The sequence below is a fragment of the Astyanax mexicanus genome, chromosome 14, assembly GCF_023375975.1.
Source record: "Astyanax mexicanus isolate ESR-SI-001 chromosome 14, AstMex3_surface, whole genome shotgun sequence".
In the NCBI taxonomy this organism is placed as follows: domain Eukaryota; kingdom Metazoa; phylum Chordata; class Actinopteri; order Characiformes; family Acestrorhamphidae; genus Astyanax; species Astyanax mexicanus.
In genome coordinates, this window is record NC_064421.1 from 19,891,526 (window position 1) to 19,907,670 (window position 16,145).

The 16,145-nt window shown below is 41.0% G+C and overlaps 1 protein-coding gene across 3 annotated transcripts in view; it reads left to right on the plus strand.

Moving 5' to 3' along the window:
- Positions 1 to 16,145, plus strand: part of kif26ab (kinesin family member 26Ab) — a 109,245-nt gene that overhangs the window by 54,656 nt on the left and 38,444 nt on the right. For 2 of the 3 annotated variants that reach the window (XM_015607021.3, XM_007253792.4), the window contains exon 4: positions 659 to 822. In XM_015607021.3, the coding sequence (XP_015462507.3) occupies positions 659 to 822 (164 nt within the window). Of the gene's footprint in view, positions 1 to 658; positions 823 to 7,233; positions 7,862 to 16,145 lie in introns of those variants that run through there. The other variant, XM_015607023.3, reaches the window with a different exon arrangement.

Sequence of the window (16,145 nt, forward strand, 5' to 3'; positions counted from 1 at the left end):
TGCTCCTTACAACCTGACGAGTAAAATCCATACAAAAGGCGCACCGTATTATAAGACGCATTGTCAATTTTTGTGAAAATTAAAAGTTTTTAAGTGCGCCTTATAGTCCGAAAAATACGGTAACTTAAGCTTCCATGAATGTCACACACTCTGTCACTTTAGTTGCATTTTCTATCCACCGTCCTTTGCTAGTCCCTGAACATGGACTTATTTCCACCTCATCACCCCTTCTTACAGCTACCCTGAGGGGTCCTAGTTCAGAGCTGCCACATTCTGCCTCTTCCTGTTTGTCTCTTTCATTCCAGAACCTTGTGTGACCCGGTCTTGTCCCTCTATCCACCTGAGTCTTGAACATACCTTTACCGAGCAGAGGACAGATCCTCAGAGGCTTATTATTTCTCCTTCACTTATTCTAAGAGCCATTTGCAGCTTCTCTTCAGGGAGTTTGTCTTCTTTTTGATGTCACTTACTGTGTACAGATCCTTAGCTTCCATCTAATCTGTGATTATTGCTCTAACAACCTGTCAGTGCAGGAATTTAGTTAAACTGTCATGTCTACATTACAATAGTCTATATGAATTTTGGTTTTTATTTTTATTTGTGAGCTGATAATGACCAAGTACATGTTTTTTTTTTTTTTCTCTCATGTTCCTCTCAGACACAGGGTCCTATAGCTGAGAGTGTTCAGCCTATGCCGCCAGACACCTCCATCTCTGCTGTTTCCCTCACCCCACCCAGACAGCGGAGTCCTGTCCAGTACGGCCCAGCAGCGCCACTGTCTTCAAGCCAGCCTACCTCAGCTGCTGCTTCTTTCTTCATTAGGTAAGAGCAATGCTTATCTTGAGTGGGTTTAGTGAGCACCAGAGGTTCATCCAGACTATTATTTAAAATGTTTTAATGGAATTGTATTATACACCACTGCTTGGTGTAACTTGGGCAAAGCAGAAATGAGACATGAAATCAGTTACTCAGCATAACACAGAGTCATATTTGTGTAAAATTCTGTAAAATTACTCTTCTGTTTCAAACATGGTCCTTTCACTACATATTTCAGTTCTGTATCTCTCAGCTTGTCAACAAATGCATGTGTACAGCTGTCCTTGAGAAGAAGATCAAAGCGCAATGTGTGTTTAGGGCAGGAGTGAATTACACTCCCCAACTGCAGGGGGAGCCCATTAGCAAAAAATACCAATTTTTGTATATTGCTGCTTAGTTAATAGTTAAAAAAAATACAGGGAAAATGTTTATAATAATTTTTGGAGCTTTTGGAGCTTGGAACTTTTTCCTTTTTGCTCTATTATTATAATGAATTATAATGAACATATCAATGATAACCTCAATGATGACCTCAATGAGCAGTATAGATTAACTTGACCAGAAAATATCATTGCTGTTCCGTGCAGTTGGACATAACAGGGAGGTTAAAGCAGTAGTTTGGTGGTAATCAATTTTTCAAAGATTTTTTTTCCTCAGTCAATTGGTGAAGGAGCTGTGAAGCTAACAGACATAGCTAAAAATCAATAGGCCCTTACACTACACACCTTAGGTCCACACAGTGAAAAATGAATATCTAAATTATCACACATTTATCTCGTACCACGTTGAGATGTTCAGTATTCTAAAATAAACTGGCTTATTAGGTGACTCTTAGCCCAGCCAGCAAAAGTATGTGTGAGTCTGGCAGGAGAATATATTAAGAATTATTATTGGGCGTGACGTCATATGCTGTGATTAACCGGCCCTTCCCTGTGTGGAGAGGGATGGCAACACAGGCTGAAAATCCGTTCTGTGAGCTGCCACCTGTAAAAGCACTTCCAGGTCACATGGAGAACAGAGGGAGAAGACCTCAGGGGGGGACAGGGTTAATTTTTGTGCAATGATTTATAATTGCGAGGGTGTTTTCTTTGGACTTGGTCTCAAACAAGCGGATAGGCAGGGAGGCACTGCTTTGTCCCGGAGAGAGAAGTCTGGAAGGGAAAGATAGAAAATAGATTTGTTTTTTCCCTCCTGCTCGTGTGCTCGAGGGAGAGGAGAGGAGAAATAGGAAATGGTGATGGTTACCACCTTTTTTTGTTCATTGCAAATATTAGACTTTAGCCAAGAATTGATGGTGTTTTTGTTGGCAGTGCATTTAATTACTGCCTTAGACACCCTAGCATTCAACAGCTACTTGTCCAGGAAAGAGAATGAACTTGCAAATCAGTGAATTTGTTGAAATTATTGTAACTGCTATAGACACAATTGTCAGTGTGGTACAGGCCTAAATATTTTTAGACATTTTGCTACTATTAGTCCTTTGTCCAAAGCGATTTACAATAATGATTTGATACATTTAGTAATAGAATACATAGAAGTTCAAGGTAAAAAACAAAAAAACAAAAAAACATTTAAGACAGGGCCTTTAGGAGGTCAAATGGAAATAGTAGGGATAGAGGAGAAAAGGATGAGAAGAAGAAAATGAGGTTAGAAGTAGTTAGAGTTTGTTAGAGGTGTTAGGAGATTAAGTGCTCTTTGAAGAGCCCTGTCTTCAGGAGTTTATTAAAGATAGCGAGAGATTCTCCTGATCTGGTAGTAGAAGGTTGTTAGTTAGAGGTGTTAAGAGAGTAGGTGCTCTTTGAAGAGCTCTGTCTTCAGGAGTTTATTAAAGATAGCGAGAGATTCTCCTGATCTGGTAGTGGAAGGAAGTTTTTTCCACCATTGGGGAACTCTGTATGAGAACAGTCTGGATTGCTTTGTGTGAGTGTTTGGCAAAGCGAGGCGACGTTCATTGGAGGAGCGCAGCGGCCGGGAGGTAACGTAAGCCTTCAGGAGTGAGTGCAGGTAGGAAGGAGCCTGTTCTGTCATCACCTTGTAGGCGAATGTAAGAGTTTTAAATTTAATACGAGCAGCAACTGGTGGCCAATGTAGCTGGTGTGTGACGTGTGCCCGTTTTGGCTGGTTGAAGACCAGATGCGCTGCTGCATTCTGGATCATCTGCAGTGGTTTTAAGACACAAGCTGGGAGGCCTGTTAGTATGGCATTGCAGTAGTCAAGGCGTGAGATGACTGTGGCCTGTTGTGTTAGAAATGGTTGAATTAAAAGTAAATAAAATGTCTAATGATGTTTTTTTTTTTTACACCTGAAACCTGATATTTTGTTTGTAGGCACACATGCATCTGACAGTGGTGTGTCCTCAATTCATTCAGTTGCCTCTTTCAAGTGTAGCCTCACCATCATTAAAAAAAATAATAATTATAATAATCTTATCAGCATTTATCAGTATTTCTAGACACTCCATTAAGACAAATATGAAAAACATGTTTTCACTCTCAAATGGATTAATTAGTGGACTTTTCCAATGAAAGCTCGAGCTGGGGAGATGAGCCAGGCGGAGTGTCCATTCCAGTCTCCTTCCCCCCGGTGTGTGGCCGCTTCTGTGCCCACTTGTATAACATGCAGGCAGGCCTGCAGGATCAGCAGTGCTTCCCTTGTAAATGAAATGTTAATTAGAGTGCAATTAGAGGGGCACGGAAGAGGGGAGAGCAGCAAGGGAGGAAGTCCGCTCGCTCGCTCTCATCCTCACTGCTCACTGCTGCTCTGCTCTCCTCACCCCTGCCTCGCACGAACTAAAAGCACCTCAATCATCAGGGACTGGATGCAGGCGGCTATTTAAATATTTTCGTAGGACTGACATGTTTGCTGAGAACTGAATGCAAAGCAGATTAGAGTCTCAGTAAAACCATTTATTTCATGTTCAACTCCGTAAAACTCCTAAGCTTATTATTCAGCTATTAATCTATGGGTGTGTTACGCAGTAACCAGTATTAATTTAGTTTTCAATATGGAATTAATATGTAGGGAATTTCTGATGAAAAAAAACAGCTTGAGCTGGTGGCTAGTGTAGCATTTTGACCAGCATAAAGGGTTTTTTGTGTAAGTTTGATGGTTTAGCATGACCAGTATGACCAAGCTTGTGGGGCTGTGTAATGTAATATGTATCATGATACAATTCAGGGTTTCAATTCAGTTTATCGTGATGTATTGTGATGCTGTAAGCACAGATATATTGGGACCTTTTTATCACATTGTGGAAAACTTTTTTATAGACATTTACATTTACAGAATTAAGCTGATGCTCTTATCCAGAGCGACTTACCCAAGGATTCTTATTGATGAAGCAGCACAGCAAAGTTACCCAGATACGGTAGCTCACTGGCAGCTAGTGGTCAAAGTTTAAGCACTATATAAAATAAATCAAATCAAATCAAGTTTGTTTATATAGTTTTTTTTATAACTGGTGTTGGCACAAAGCAGCTTTACAGAAACATGATCACAGGACAAAGAATCAGGCAAAACATTAAACATAGAAAATACAGAATACAGAACCCCCAGTGAGCGCTGAGGCAAGGAAAAACTCCCTCAGAGCTGCAGGAGGAGGAAGAAACCTTGGGAGGACCAAGACTCACATATAAGGGGGGGACCATCCTACCACTGGCCAAACAGCTTTTAAATTAAATTATACATCCACATAGATTGTATATAAAATAAGCCACTGTCTGACATAATTAATTTATTTAAACATATTACAATTCAATATTTCAACAATTTTTAGTCAACCATTGTGGCCATGTCAGTCAACCCTCTTGGTCCAGTGTCACCAGTATAATCATCATGACTATGCTGGTTAAACAACATAATTGGCTAGCCAGCATATACTATGCTCTAAAGGCACTTTATGTATAAATTCAATACCAAGAGTAAGATGTTTTTAATTTTTTTTTGTAATGCGTAAGTCATGCAATATAATTTAAAACATCAACATAGTGCTCACTTTAAAATAGATACATTTTGGAAGTATTGAAAGTTATTGCATTATTAAATCATCACACCTTAAGGCATATTATTCAGCATGGAAGCTGAGCTCTCATACAAAATCGGTTATATTTAGGTTGTGAGTCACGAAGGAAGGGACCTGTGGGTTGATTCTGTTCATTTAATAGCTAAAGGTTTATTCAGGATTTATTCATTTTTATACTTCAGTTCTATATTTTTTCAGGAGTTGAAGTCTCACTAGGTTTTGAATAAGGTCATCACTGAGTCTCTATACTCCATTTCCCTCTCACTATACACCTATTTTGACTGTGAAGATGCTTTGAAATGACTTGAGCTTTTTGATCTATTGGAGCTATTGCCCTGCTCTACTAAAACGAATGGGTTGTGGATGGCCATGAAGAACAGTGCTGAGCTATGAGACTGGAGGACAATGATGGATAGTTCCGAATGATCTCTTTGCTCGAGCCCCCAATCTCAGCGTACGCTCCTGTGTGACGAAGCATATGATTAGTGTATTGACATTCGCTGCGGCTTCCATAATGAAAACAGACAGAGACACTGGCAGGGCGCTAGACCTCTCTGATGCTCGGTTACAGTCAGCAGCCTCCGACTGCGCTGCCTGTGTATTCTTATTCCACCTGGGTGCTCCAGGAGATGAAAAGGCCAAAGCAGCCCAAATGGAGCCCTCTGAACAGAGGCATGGGGAGAAGCACTCTGGGCTTGTGGTAGATGGAAGCCAGGCAAGAATTGATTGAAAGAATATGACTGTGTTTAAGATGGGCACATGCTCCATTGCTTTCCAAATGGATGAGAGAGAGGAGTAAGAGGAGAACAGAGGCACTGTCACTGTGGATATGGACAAGTGTGAGGAATGGATGGACATATGGAGAAAAGCAGAGCTTTGGAATAATAGGTTTCGTGTGCGTGTGTGTCTGTGTGGGCATATGTGGGTTTTATTTAGAGGGAGGAGGACAGTATGAAGACAGGTCATGCACTGCGCTGTTATAAAGTAATAAATTGTTTTGAAACAGCTTATAGGAAAATTAACATTTTGTAACTGCTTGCTATCATTGTCAAATTACAGATTTTTATCAAACTCTCCACACTAACTTATACAGATTTCACAAGTACTAAATAAATAAAAATACCACTGAACTTATTAGATTTTAAATTCAACAATAAATATCATATTTAAATAATATTATAATAAATAATATTAACTAATTGATTTATGCTTAACCTTTCCTTCCCACTAAACCCAAATAAACCCCAATTGTGTATTTTACTAAGAAACACATATAAAAATAAGCATCATGTATATAAATTGAGGTTAAGGTTGAATTTGTGTTGCTGGTAAATTCATGGTAACAGTACATTTTAGGAACAAATTAGTTATAACAATGGACAGTTGTATTGGTCAACTAATACATTGGACAGGAGGCACTTTTACTTTGTGTATCAGTGTGCGTACGTGTGTGTACGTGTGTGTAGACATAAGAAGAGCACAGCTGTTTGGAGGTATTCAGCCCTGCTTCCAGTGGTCGTGAGTAGAGTGCACGGGGAAGCATTCGTGGTCTCGTCCAGATGCTCGTCCAGGTGAGCCTGGCTGGTAATGACTATGATTGGAGCAGGCATTCCACCATAATTGCCCCCACAACAATCCAGACTCTCCCCAGACAAGGCCTGCCCTTTGTAGATGACAAAGTGTTTTGTTGCCCAGGCCTTAGGGAGTAGCCATAGTAACAAAGTGTTTTTGGCAAGTAAGTACAAAGGTAGGCTGATGACGTCCGTCAAGCGAACGTATCGGAGTGCAGCTGAGTACTAAGGCAGACATAATGTATGGGCTCTATTATATCCATTATATATCCTTTTGCAGATTGTAAGTATGGCTGCCTTTTTCATTTCTTAGTGTGTCTTGATTTCACGCTGTTTTGATGAGATGTCAATGAGGTCTACAGGAAGGCTGAGAGAGCCTGAGTGAAGCTATTACTGTCGGGTGGCTGAGCTTCTTCTTCGGTAGATATCTAATAATTACTTAATCATTATCATCAACCCGTGCGAAATTAGCCTGGTTACTCTTGAATAACCAGTATTGGCCCTCATTCGAAAAAAATGCCCCCAGGGTGGCCCCATTTAAAATCAATTAGGTACATAAATGCATCTGTTTAATCACATTGTTAAGCTGATTAGCTTCCTATTCCAGCATTAGAACGGCAGCACAGACAATACAGCTAGAGACTGTAAACAGTTGGAGGCCGCCCCCTCGCTCTTGTTCGGGCTCCCTGGGTCTATGCTAATAGGGGGTCGGGGCCTCCTCATGCCTAAAACGGGGGGTGGGGAGGGGGTGGGAGTGGAGGGGAGTGGAGTGGACTGGCTGAACGGCAGTGGGGGAAGTGGTGGGAGAGGGTTCAGAGTTCACTGTCACTTAGCTCATGTGCACACATGCAAGCAGGCCTACCTCAGTTAAGCTGATAAGATCGTCTCCATAGGCTGTCAGAGATTCAGTGGTGGAGAGAGGGAGAGATAGAGAGTGAAAGACTGAAAGACTGAAAGAGAGGTTGGAGGGCATCAGGGGCAGAAAGATGGACGGATAGCCGAAGAGGGAAGGGGGGAAAGCAGGTAAATGGTCCATGTGGCTGGCTGCTTTTTGACTGACTGCACTAATCCGTGTCAGGGACAAATTGGCAAAACAGATTAATGCTGAGTGCTGCTGGCCCTGGAGCAGAGCTGCAGCCTGTCGTGCAGCTGCATCACGGGGGCCGAGTGGGAGAGCAGTGGAGCATGAGTGAGCTCCAAGGCTGAGGACACACACGTACAGACCCCCTCCAACTCACACCGACTCAAGAGGTGGGTCCTCCTACCTTGAGGAAGCACAGGAAGCTGTAGAGAAGCACTGGACTTTGAAGAAGAAGGACATGCAAGCCCATTGAGCCCACTGACCCATGGTGGGAAAGCTAGGGCTGATGCTTTGCACTACTGGATCCAGCTGGAAAGAGAAAAGATTGAACACTGTGGATGACACACGTTTGGGTACCACCATGAAACTTCAGTAAGTGTGGTTTTTTTTATGTCTGTGTAGGGAACTTTTACATTTACTTTTGATGGCTTCTCGTCCTTTTTCGTTCATTTCCTTTTTTCACCACTAAAGCTGCAATATTTTTGACATATTTTGAGCTATTTTGACAGCTTGTTGTCTGTGTTGTCTGCTAATTTGATGGCCGTGACTATGTTCTAGAAGCCTTGAAAAGCAGGCACGTTAGTCACGAGTCAAAAATTTGAAGCTTTGCTTTGTGAAGTTGTTTTTACCCAACATTTGTTCTGGATAAACGAACAGTTTAGACCCAGCAGGGCTCTGACAGTAATAGGATCAGCAGCAGCTTGTTGTATAAGTGCAGAGATTCTGCTCCGTTGTTTTTACCCTGTGTTTACTCTGGAGCTGAAAGACCAGCTGGTGGTCCTCAGTTGTAATCAGGCTATCATCCATGTGTGAGAGAGTGTGAGTGTGTGTGTGAGTGAGTGTGTGTGTGATGGTCATGGAGTATAAGCAGGAGCAGCTGGAGCTGAGTAAGGGAGGGAAGCACTCAGTGAGCAGATAAGTCCAGGTGTGAAGGGTTTGCAGTGGGTCGTGAGACGTTTTGCTGTGTGGGTTTGAGTGCTGGGGGTGGGTGATGGAGGTGTTGATGGATCTATCATTCTGACCCTATGGCCCTGGGGATCTACTAAAGCCTTTACCCACTTCCTGTCCTTAGGGGTTCTGATTGGCAATGCTGATGCTTCCAGATGGATCTCTATTAATGACACTGGTTTAGCCACATCCTAAACTCAGCTTCTGTATCATCATAAGTGGACGTAATCCACTGTTATTCATTGTGCTTTTATCCTTGTCCAGGTGAAACTGTGAGATAAGGACAGGGGTGTCATCTAAAGGACAGACTATTTGGTTAGATGTTTCTGTAATGCAGTAAAATAGGGTTGGACCAATTCGGCAAATTTTTCCCCAATATTAAAACAAAAAGTGTCAAACTGATAGATCAAATACATACATACACTATATGCCCACTATGTTTTGTGTGTGGACATCCTCTCTGTTGCAGAATGATTTGTGCCCTTACAAGTTTAAAATCTAGTAGAAAGCTCGATCAGTAGACAGGTACTCCAACAAAGGCAGGCTAAACCTTTTTTTCACTTTTTTTGTTCCATGTTGAAGATGGCCATTCATTTTTTTAGCATTGTTTTTGCACCCTCTCACCACCTTTCTCACCACCTTTCTTCTCCCCTGGTCTTTAGAGGCTTTGGTGATTGCTGGCAGGTAAGTTATGGTGTGTGTATGCCAGCACTGGCCATTGCAAACCATACAATCTATCCACTTTGTTTTCTAACAATTTTTAAGAGGTACATGAGGCTTGCTCTACTATTGCTAGAAACTGCAATCATCAAACAAAATAAACAGTAATAGTTTTTTTAAAGTATAAACTTTAACCTTAAAGTAAAAACTATTTGTTTTTTATTCTAACTTTTAAAAGCTAATGAGGTTAATGTTAGAGCTGTGCAAGAACCCCACAATACAGTGTGTATCATAGTGATGTGTTTCATACAGGGGTTAGGGTTCAATATAATGGATATGTAACAATACATACATATGCATAAAATCTGATTAAAATCAAAGTTCACTTTTTTTTTTTTTTTTTTTTTTTTTTTTTTTTTACAAATATAGTGAATGGTGAGATCTAAAGGCAAAGTACAACACTGCTACCTAGAGATCTGGCTCTCTGCCACAAAGTATTAATTATGAATCAGTACCATGATGTTTTGAATGTTTGAGATATAAAACTTAATATTGTGATACTTCAATACAGTTCAATGTTCTTATACCCCTTGCTACTATCTGTGCCAACACCCCAGTCTTTTATATTGGATCAGTGCTTTACTATGTTAAACAATGAACTGCATAACAGATTCCCCTTTACTAAGTTTCCCCACACACCCTCCCCTCAAGTTTCATTAATAGCCCCTATTCCCTGACCCGTTCCGCCATGAAAGTTCACACTAGGGTGATTATCACCTTCAGGGAGAAAACTTTGAACACACTGAAGCCTCTTTGTTTTGTCTTGAAGGAAACAGGCCTGCCTTTGAAGGGAATTGTGAAACAAATGTAACGTGTCAGCATTTTAACATCTCAATTGAGCCAGTTGTCTTGCAGCAGGAGATGGCAGATTCGCAGCCCTCCGCCTTATTTCTTTCAGCTCTTTCACCTGCACTTCTTTTTTTGCCTGATGTATATTCCTGGGCTTTTACAAGTGTACAAACAACTAGACATGTATATGGAGAGATCTGTAGTGACCTCGGGGCACGCTGTTGCTGAGCGGTTCACAGAATGCCACCTCATCAGAATCCCACCTTTGTGTGCAGTGCTGTGACAGAGCTGAGGCCAGCAGAGCTAGGCAGCATTATAATGTCTCTGAGAACAATCACCTCGTGAGACAGGTTCACTCTGTGTCCTCAGGTGACTATTTGATGAGTACTGCAGAGTACTGACAGAGGATGAGGTGTGGTGTCAGATTGTGCTGTTCTTCTACTACAACAAATGTTTATTTGGGGTGAAGGACGGCAACTGTATGAAAAGTCATACTGTAGGGTCATTCAGTTGTTGCCATGAAAGACTGCCTTGTTTTTTCTTTGCTGATAACACTTGGTTTATCTAATCATTTAATTTAGGTTTATTAAGCTTGTTGAATAAGGAAATTTACTAGTGTCCTGGGTCAGAATGGAGTATAATATCAAGTTGTTTGTTGTAGGATTTATTTATGGTCTAAAGCTGTGTTCAGGTGGCGTTAGTTTTACATGGGGAGGAGTAGCAATGTCATTTTACTACAAAATTGATGGCCGATTTGCATGTAATAAGAAAATGGAAATGGATACTCGATTTATGCACTGCCATCAAGTCCAAAAATCTCATTGTGACCAAACTTATAACCCACTGATGGTGATCTAGAAATTTTAGTTGGAAAATTGGAAGCTCATGTTCATAACATGCATGTAGGGTTAGTAGCATTGTGGATCTGAGGATTTGACTGAGGTTTGCCACAATTTGAATGACCTGAAGTGTCTGTGTAATGCTTAGTGAAACTAAGTGTCCTCTAGTGCCTAAATACTTGAGAAAATACTGTTAAAATATTGGATTCAAACAACATATGAGCACATTCATAGCCACACGTCACTATGCATGGAATAAACATAACATTACATCACGCAGACGCTTTTGTCCAAAGCGACTTATAATGATGTACAGAGTAATAAAAGTTAAAGGTAAAAAACATTTTAGACAGGGCCTAAAGGAGGTCAAAGGGAAATAATGGGATGAAGGAGGAAAGGAGGGGGAGAAGGAAACAATTTCAAGGGACACACAAGGGACAAGACATAGGATCTCTTATTTACATGGGAGGGTGCAGTCTGTAAAACCAGCTGACTTGACACATTCAGAAAGGACATTCAGAAAGGACTTAAATCTGAATTGAAAAGACTAAAAAGAAATTCTGGAAATAATTATCTAAATTTTACCACCTGTCACATAATACTAATCCCATCTGAATAGGGCCTAAAAGTGGTCTTATCAGTAGGCTGTCACCAGACTGTCATTTATATCAACTAGGGCTGCCACAAACGATTATTTTTATAGTCGACTAATCACCGATTATTTTTTATGATTAGTCGACTAATCGGATCATACGTTAATTGAATATAAAACACAGTTTATCACAATAGAATGCAGCTGCTATTATACAACCAACATTAGATTTCAGCTATATGCTAACTAAAAATAAAAACAATTAAAATCATAGTTCATTAAACCTTTAATGAAATATGCAGCTTGTTGTAACAGACAATTATTTTACTGTTTAGCATAAAGTGTAAACAACTGTGTAAAATAAGGATAAGGCACTGGCATTTATGAAACATCTCAACCGTGAGGTTGTTTGAACTATTATGAAAAAAAAGTATATTAATAAAAAATGCCTCTCTGTCCAGATATTGTGTACATTACCGTACACAGGGCAGCGGTCTGCACAGATCTGATTGGCAGAGGAGAGCGTTTGGTGATTTTACACCACACATGACTGATCTGTGAGTTTACTGCACCGAAAAGCACTGAAAACAGAAGCCACTGTCAGAATGAAATCCTTCTCTGTAGTTTATCGGTTTGGGACGGCATTTGTGACAACGTCTGGGTCCGGATCCGGATCGCGGTCCGCCTATTAGTGACCTCTGTTTTAAAGCTATCAAGATGAGTAAGTTAAGTACTAAGTTAACGCTCTGTTTACGCTAATTTTAGCAGCTAAATAGCAATTTAGCTTCTTCGTCATTTAATCAGCCACAACATGCCTCCTTTTCAGGTGCTCGTGCATCGCGGTTGTGCTGCCGAGGAAGGCAAGTTCTTCATTGCAGATATTGCATTGCACGCGTTTCACTTTTATTTTCTTGGTGATCCCACACTTTTGAGTTCTGTAGCGGGGTAGCCATGAAACCAGAGCCTGTCTGTATAATGTCCTGAGATGTCGTCCACTACCTACCCCGGTTTCCACTACTGCGCATGTGCGTCCAGGACAGAAAGGCAGTCGCAGCAGTTTGGAGAGAAAAACAAAGAAAAAAAAAAAACGACTAATCGACTATTAAATTAGTCGTCGACTATTTTAATAGTCGACTAATCGTGGCAGCCCTAATATCAACATCTGGGTACTTAAGCATCAAGGTAGATTTACATTTAAGCCTATTTTGCAACAATTTGCACTGGTGGTCTAGAAAAACACCTAAATAATTTTATATTTAATGACAACAGAGCATGACTTGTGGAAGAGTCATTAGGCTACACCATGGGTTAGCACATTTTAGTTCCCTACTGACTCAGTAAGTCGAGGTTTGCAACAGCCCTGACATCCACTCACTGGCCACGTAAAGTGCTTTGTCAGGAGAACCAGCAACCAGTGCCACCAGGGAGAGGGGGGCAAGCATTAGCGGGCCCCCTGGACACTGAAAAAACTGCTGATTCATGACGAACCTCCTAAAGCCCACAGGGCCATAGGAGAGCCTCACTATACTCAAACACAGCATGAAGATAGGAAATGGAGAAGAGAAGACACTGTCAAATCAATCAGGCTGGAAGTGTCTCGGTGGCCCCGGGGCTGGCCTCCTGCTGGGGAAGAGAGATGACTTTGTTTGCAGGTCCTCAGGTGGTGCAGAACGAGTCTCGTAGATGGATAGAGAGTCTGCATTGCATGGAAATACAGCATGACATCTGTATTTATCAATCAGCATGCTGCAGACTTCTCTACATATCCCTAAGGTTGAATTTTTATCCTTTACAAATTGCCTAGTTTGCATTAATCACTACAGTATTCACATGGCAGCACAGTCGCATGGATGGATTAATAGACCTAGCTCTAACTGAAGCTACTGTAGTTCTTTAGTCTTTAGACTTCTCCTAGACGTCTTATTAAAGCTGACCCTCAGTATACAGGGTAGAAATACAGGTCAAATAAAAATATGCTTACAAAATAGGGTCAGCTGATCTCTCCAAGAGTGTCCAGTTGCATGGTTTGTACAGTAGAACAAAGGCCAAGCTGAGAAAGGATATTAATTGTGTTAGCAAGTGGGCTGGAATTTGCATTGAAGCTTTTATGACCTATTGTCTTTTTAAAACACATGTGTTTGCAGTTGACAATGTCTATGAGGTCACTCTGTTCACATTTCCTTTGTTATGACCTGAAGAAAACAAAGGTGGCAGCTTCATCCCCCGTCTCGATTCACCCCAACAGCCTCTGAGCTCCAGACTAGCGTGAATATCTGATAACAGCCTTATGTCTAATTAGTCTGCAAGCTGCAAGTTGATTTCCCCATCCAATTCTGCTCAATTTCACAATTCATTCTTATTCACGCAGCAGCCCCCACCCCCTCCCACACAAACTTTTTTGATTTTCTAATGGATTCCCTCTTGCTTGTCACTATATGTGCACAGGGTCATATTTTACTCATTTAAAATAAACTGGCACCAAGGCTGATTGGAATTGCCAAAGCAGGTAGTTAAGACACGTTCCTTCATCACTGGAGTATTGAATTTCTGCCACCCTTAGGTCAGTATGCTCTAATTCTGTTTTATGCGCACCGTCTAACGGGTTACAGGTTGAAATGGAGCTTGTATTTATCTTAATTAGATTTACAGAATGTGCAACATGTATTTCTTATGGAACTGTCCTTTTTTTTTTACTTAACACCTAGGATCGACTATCAGGTACAGGTTTTTATGACTTAAAAATAGTGCTGTACGATATGAAAAAAATAGTACATCATTGTGAAACATGATAAATAAATAATAAAATAATTTAAGTTGCTAAATTGCTAAATTAAGTTTGTTGCTTTAATTTTTTTCCATCACAGCTCTTTTGTGGCATTCACTGGGAAATCTCATATCTATAACACAAAAATTACAGTTTACTGTACTTTACCGCTATAGTCGGAACATCTCCAAAACATCAGGTGCCCACCAAAAAAGCTCCAAGAAAGGACAACCAGTGAGCCAACAACCAGGTTAACTTACAGGACTCTAATATTGCTAATCTCTTGGTGCCAGATATCAAAGATTAACTCATTTTTTTATTCTTTACCTTGCCTTAAATGGTCAGATCCCAAAAGGGAGGACTACTCAGTATTAGGATGGTGGGTTTAATGTTAAGGCCGATCGGTATAAACTTGTCAAGAATGTTTAAATAACTAGAAACAGTATGAAGGTTTTAATGATCCTCAGGCAAACACAACTAAATCCTGCAGTACCAGTCTGGGAGGTCCTGAAGATTATCCGTCAGACCATCGTGCCCCTTCCCACGTTTTTGAGTGCTGGATATATTAATGTAAACACTTTGCACGGCTGTCTTTACACTGCTGTAGCAGTTGACCCTAACAGACGAAGTGGGAAAGAGTGATTTAGGTTGTTTACTGAACGCTGCCGTTTCACATGCAGATTATATGAAGCTGAGTGGATTATAGCTTGTAATCAGTTCATGACCCAGTGCAGTAGAGCTCGTCTGCTAAAAAAAAAAAAAAAAAACTCTTTATGCTGTAGCAATCCCCAATCCTCCTCTCCATCTCTGTCTTTCTCTCTAAATGCAGCTTCCCTGCATTAAGCTGTAAGTGTTACCAGTAAGCCTGGCCTGTGAGTAAACCAAGGACTTCCAGTGCAGAATCCCTGATTCTCACGTACAGTATATACTGATATGCCAAGTGTCGATTGGTCTTATGTCCCATGACATTTCTGAGCTGTGGGATGTGCATATGGGCCCTCCTGCATTGACTGAGGATATGATTTCTGCCAGAGGTACTTGTCTGTACGCATGGACTTTTCTGACCAGATGCCACCGGTCACCATAATTACCACCAACCTTGTTGTTTACTGCTGTTGAAAACACCACATTGTGACGCATGTCATTGGTACACTGTGAATGTCTGTTCTGAACAGGGCTACACTTCACTGGACAAACTCAAACCACCACATTGTCTTGCTTACCAGTGTCTTTTATGGTCAAAGTGCTCTGCCTGCCTTGACAGCAATGATCATATTAATAAAGAAACATTAAATCCTATAAATGTATGGAAATTACTTGAATCCCCATGGTTAGGTCTACTGGCACTGTGCCTTTTAATTATCTAGCACACTTTGGGCCGTGGCTTTGAAAAATAACGTCACCCTCTGAAGGTGTGGAGAATATCCATCTTGCTGTCAGTGTCGAGGCAAGTTGTGCATAATAAGGACTATTGACGTATTTATTGCTCTTGGGATAGTCCATTAACCCCTTACACTCTGGGTTCTTCTGGTTCAGTTATTAATCTTGTAATGAATTATCCAGTATCTACACTGACATTGTTGTTATTAGTAGGTCATAATTAATAGTTTGAGAGATATTTGTGCAGTTTTTTTGTTTAAGCCAAACATATTGACCTTCCCTTGTGCCTATATGTACCCATATACCTGGATCATCAAGGTTTGATTGGTTTGACCCACACATTCTGCTGTGCTGGACCTCTGTCAGGTCTCCTTCACCCAGTTCTTTCTCTTTTTCTCTTCCTCCCTCTTTCTCTATCCCTCGGTCTCTCTTTTACCCCTCCTCACCACAACTCTGTCACTCCGGCCTCCTCCCTGATTAATCACGCACAAATGTTCCCAGCAGCCACTGGGGCTGTTTGTTGTGATAGCCCCAGAGTGAAGGAGTGCAAATAAATAAGCGCTAGGTGTCCTCCATGCCAGACAGTGATTAATGAACGAGGGATGAGGGGAGATGGTGGAGAGC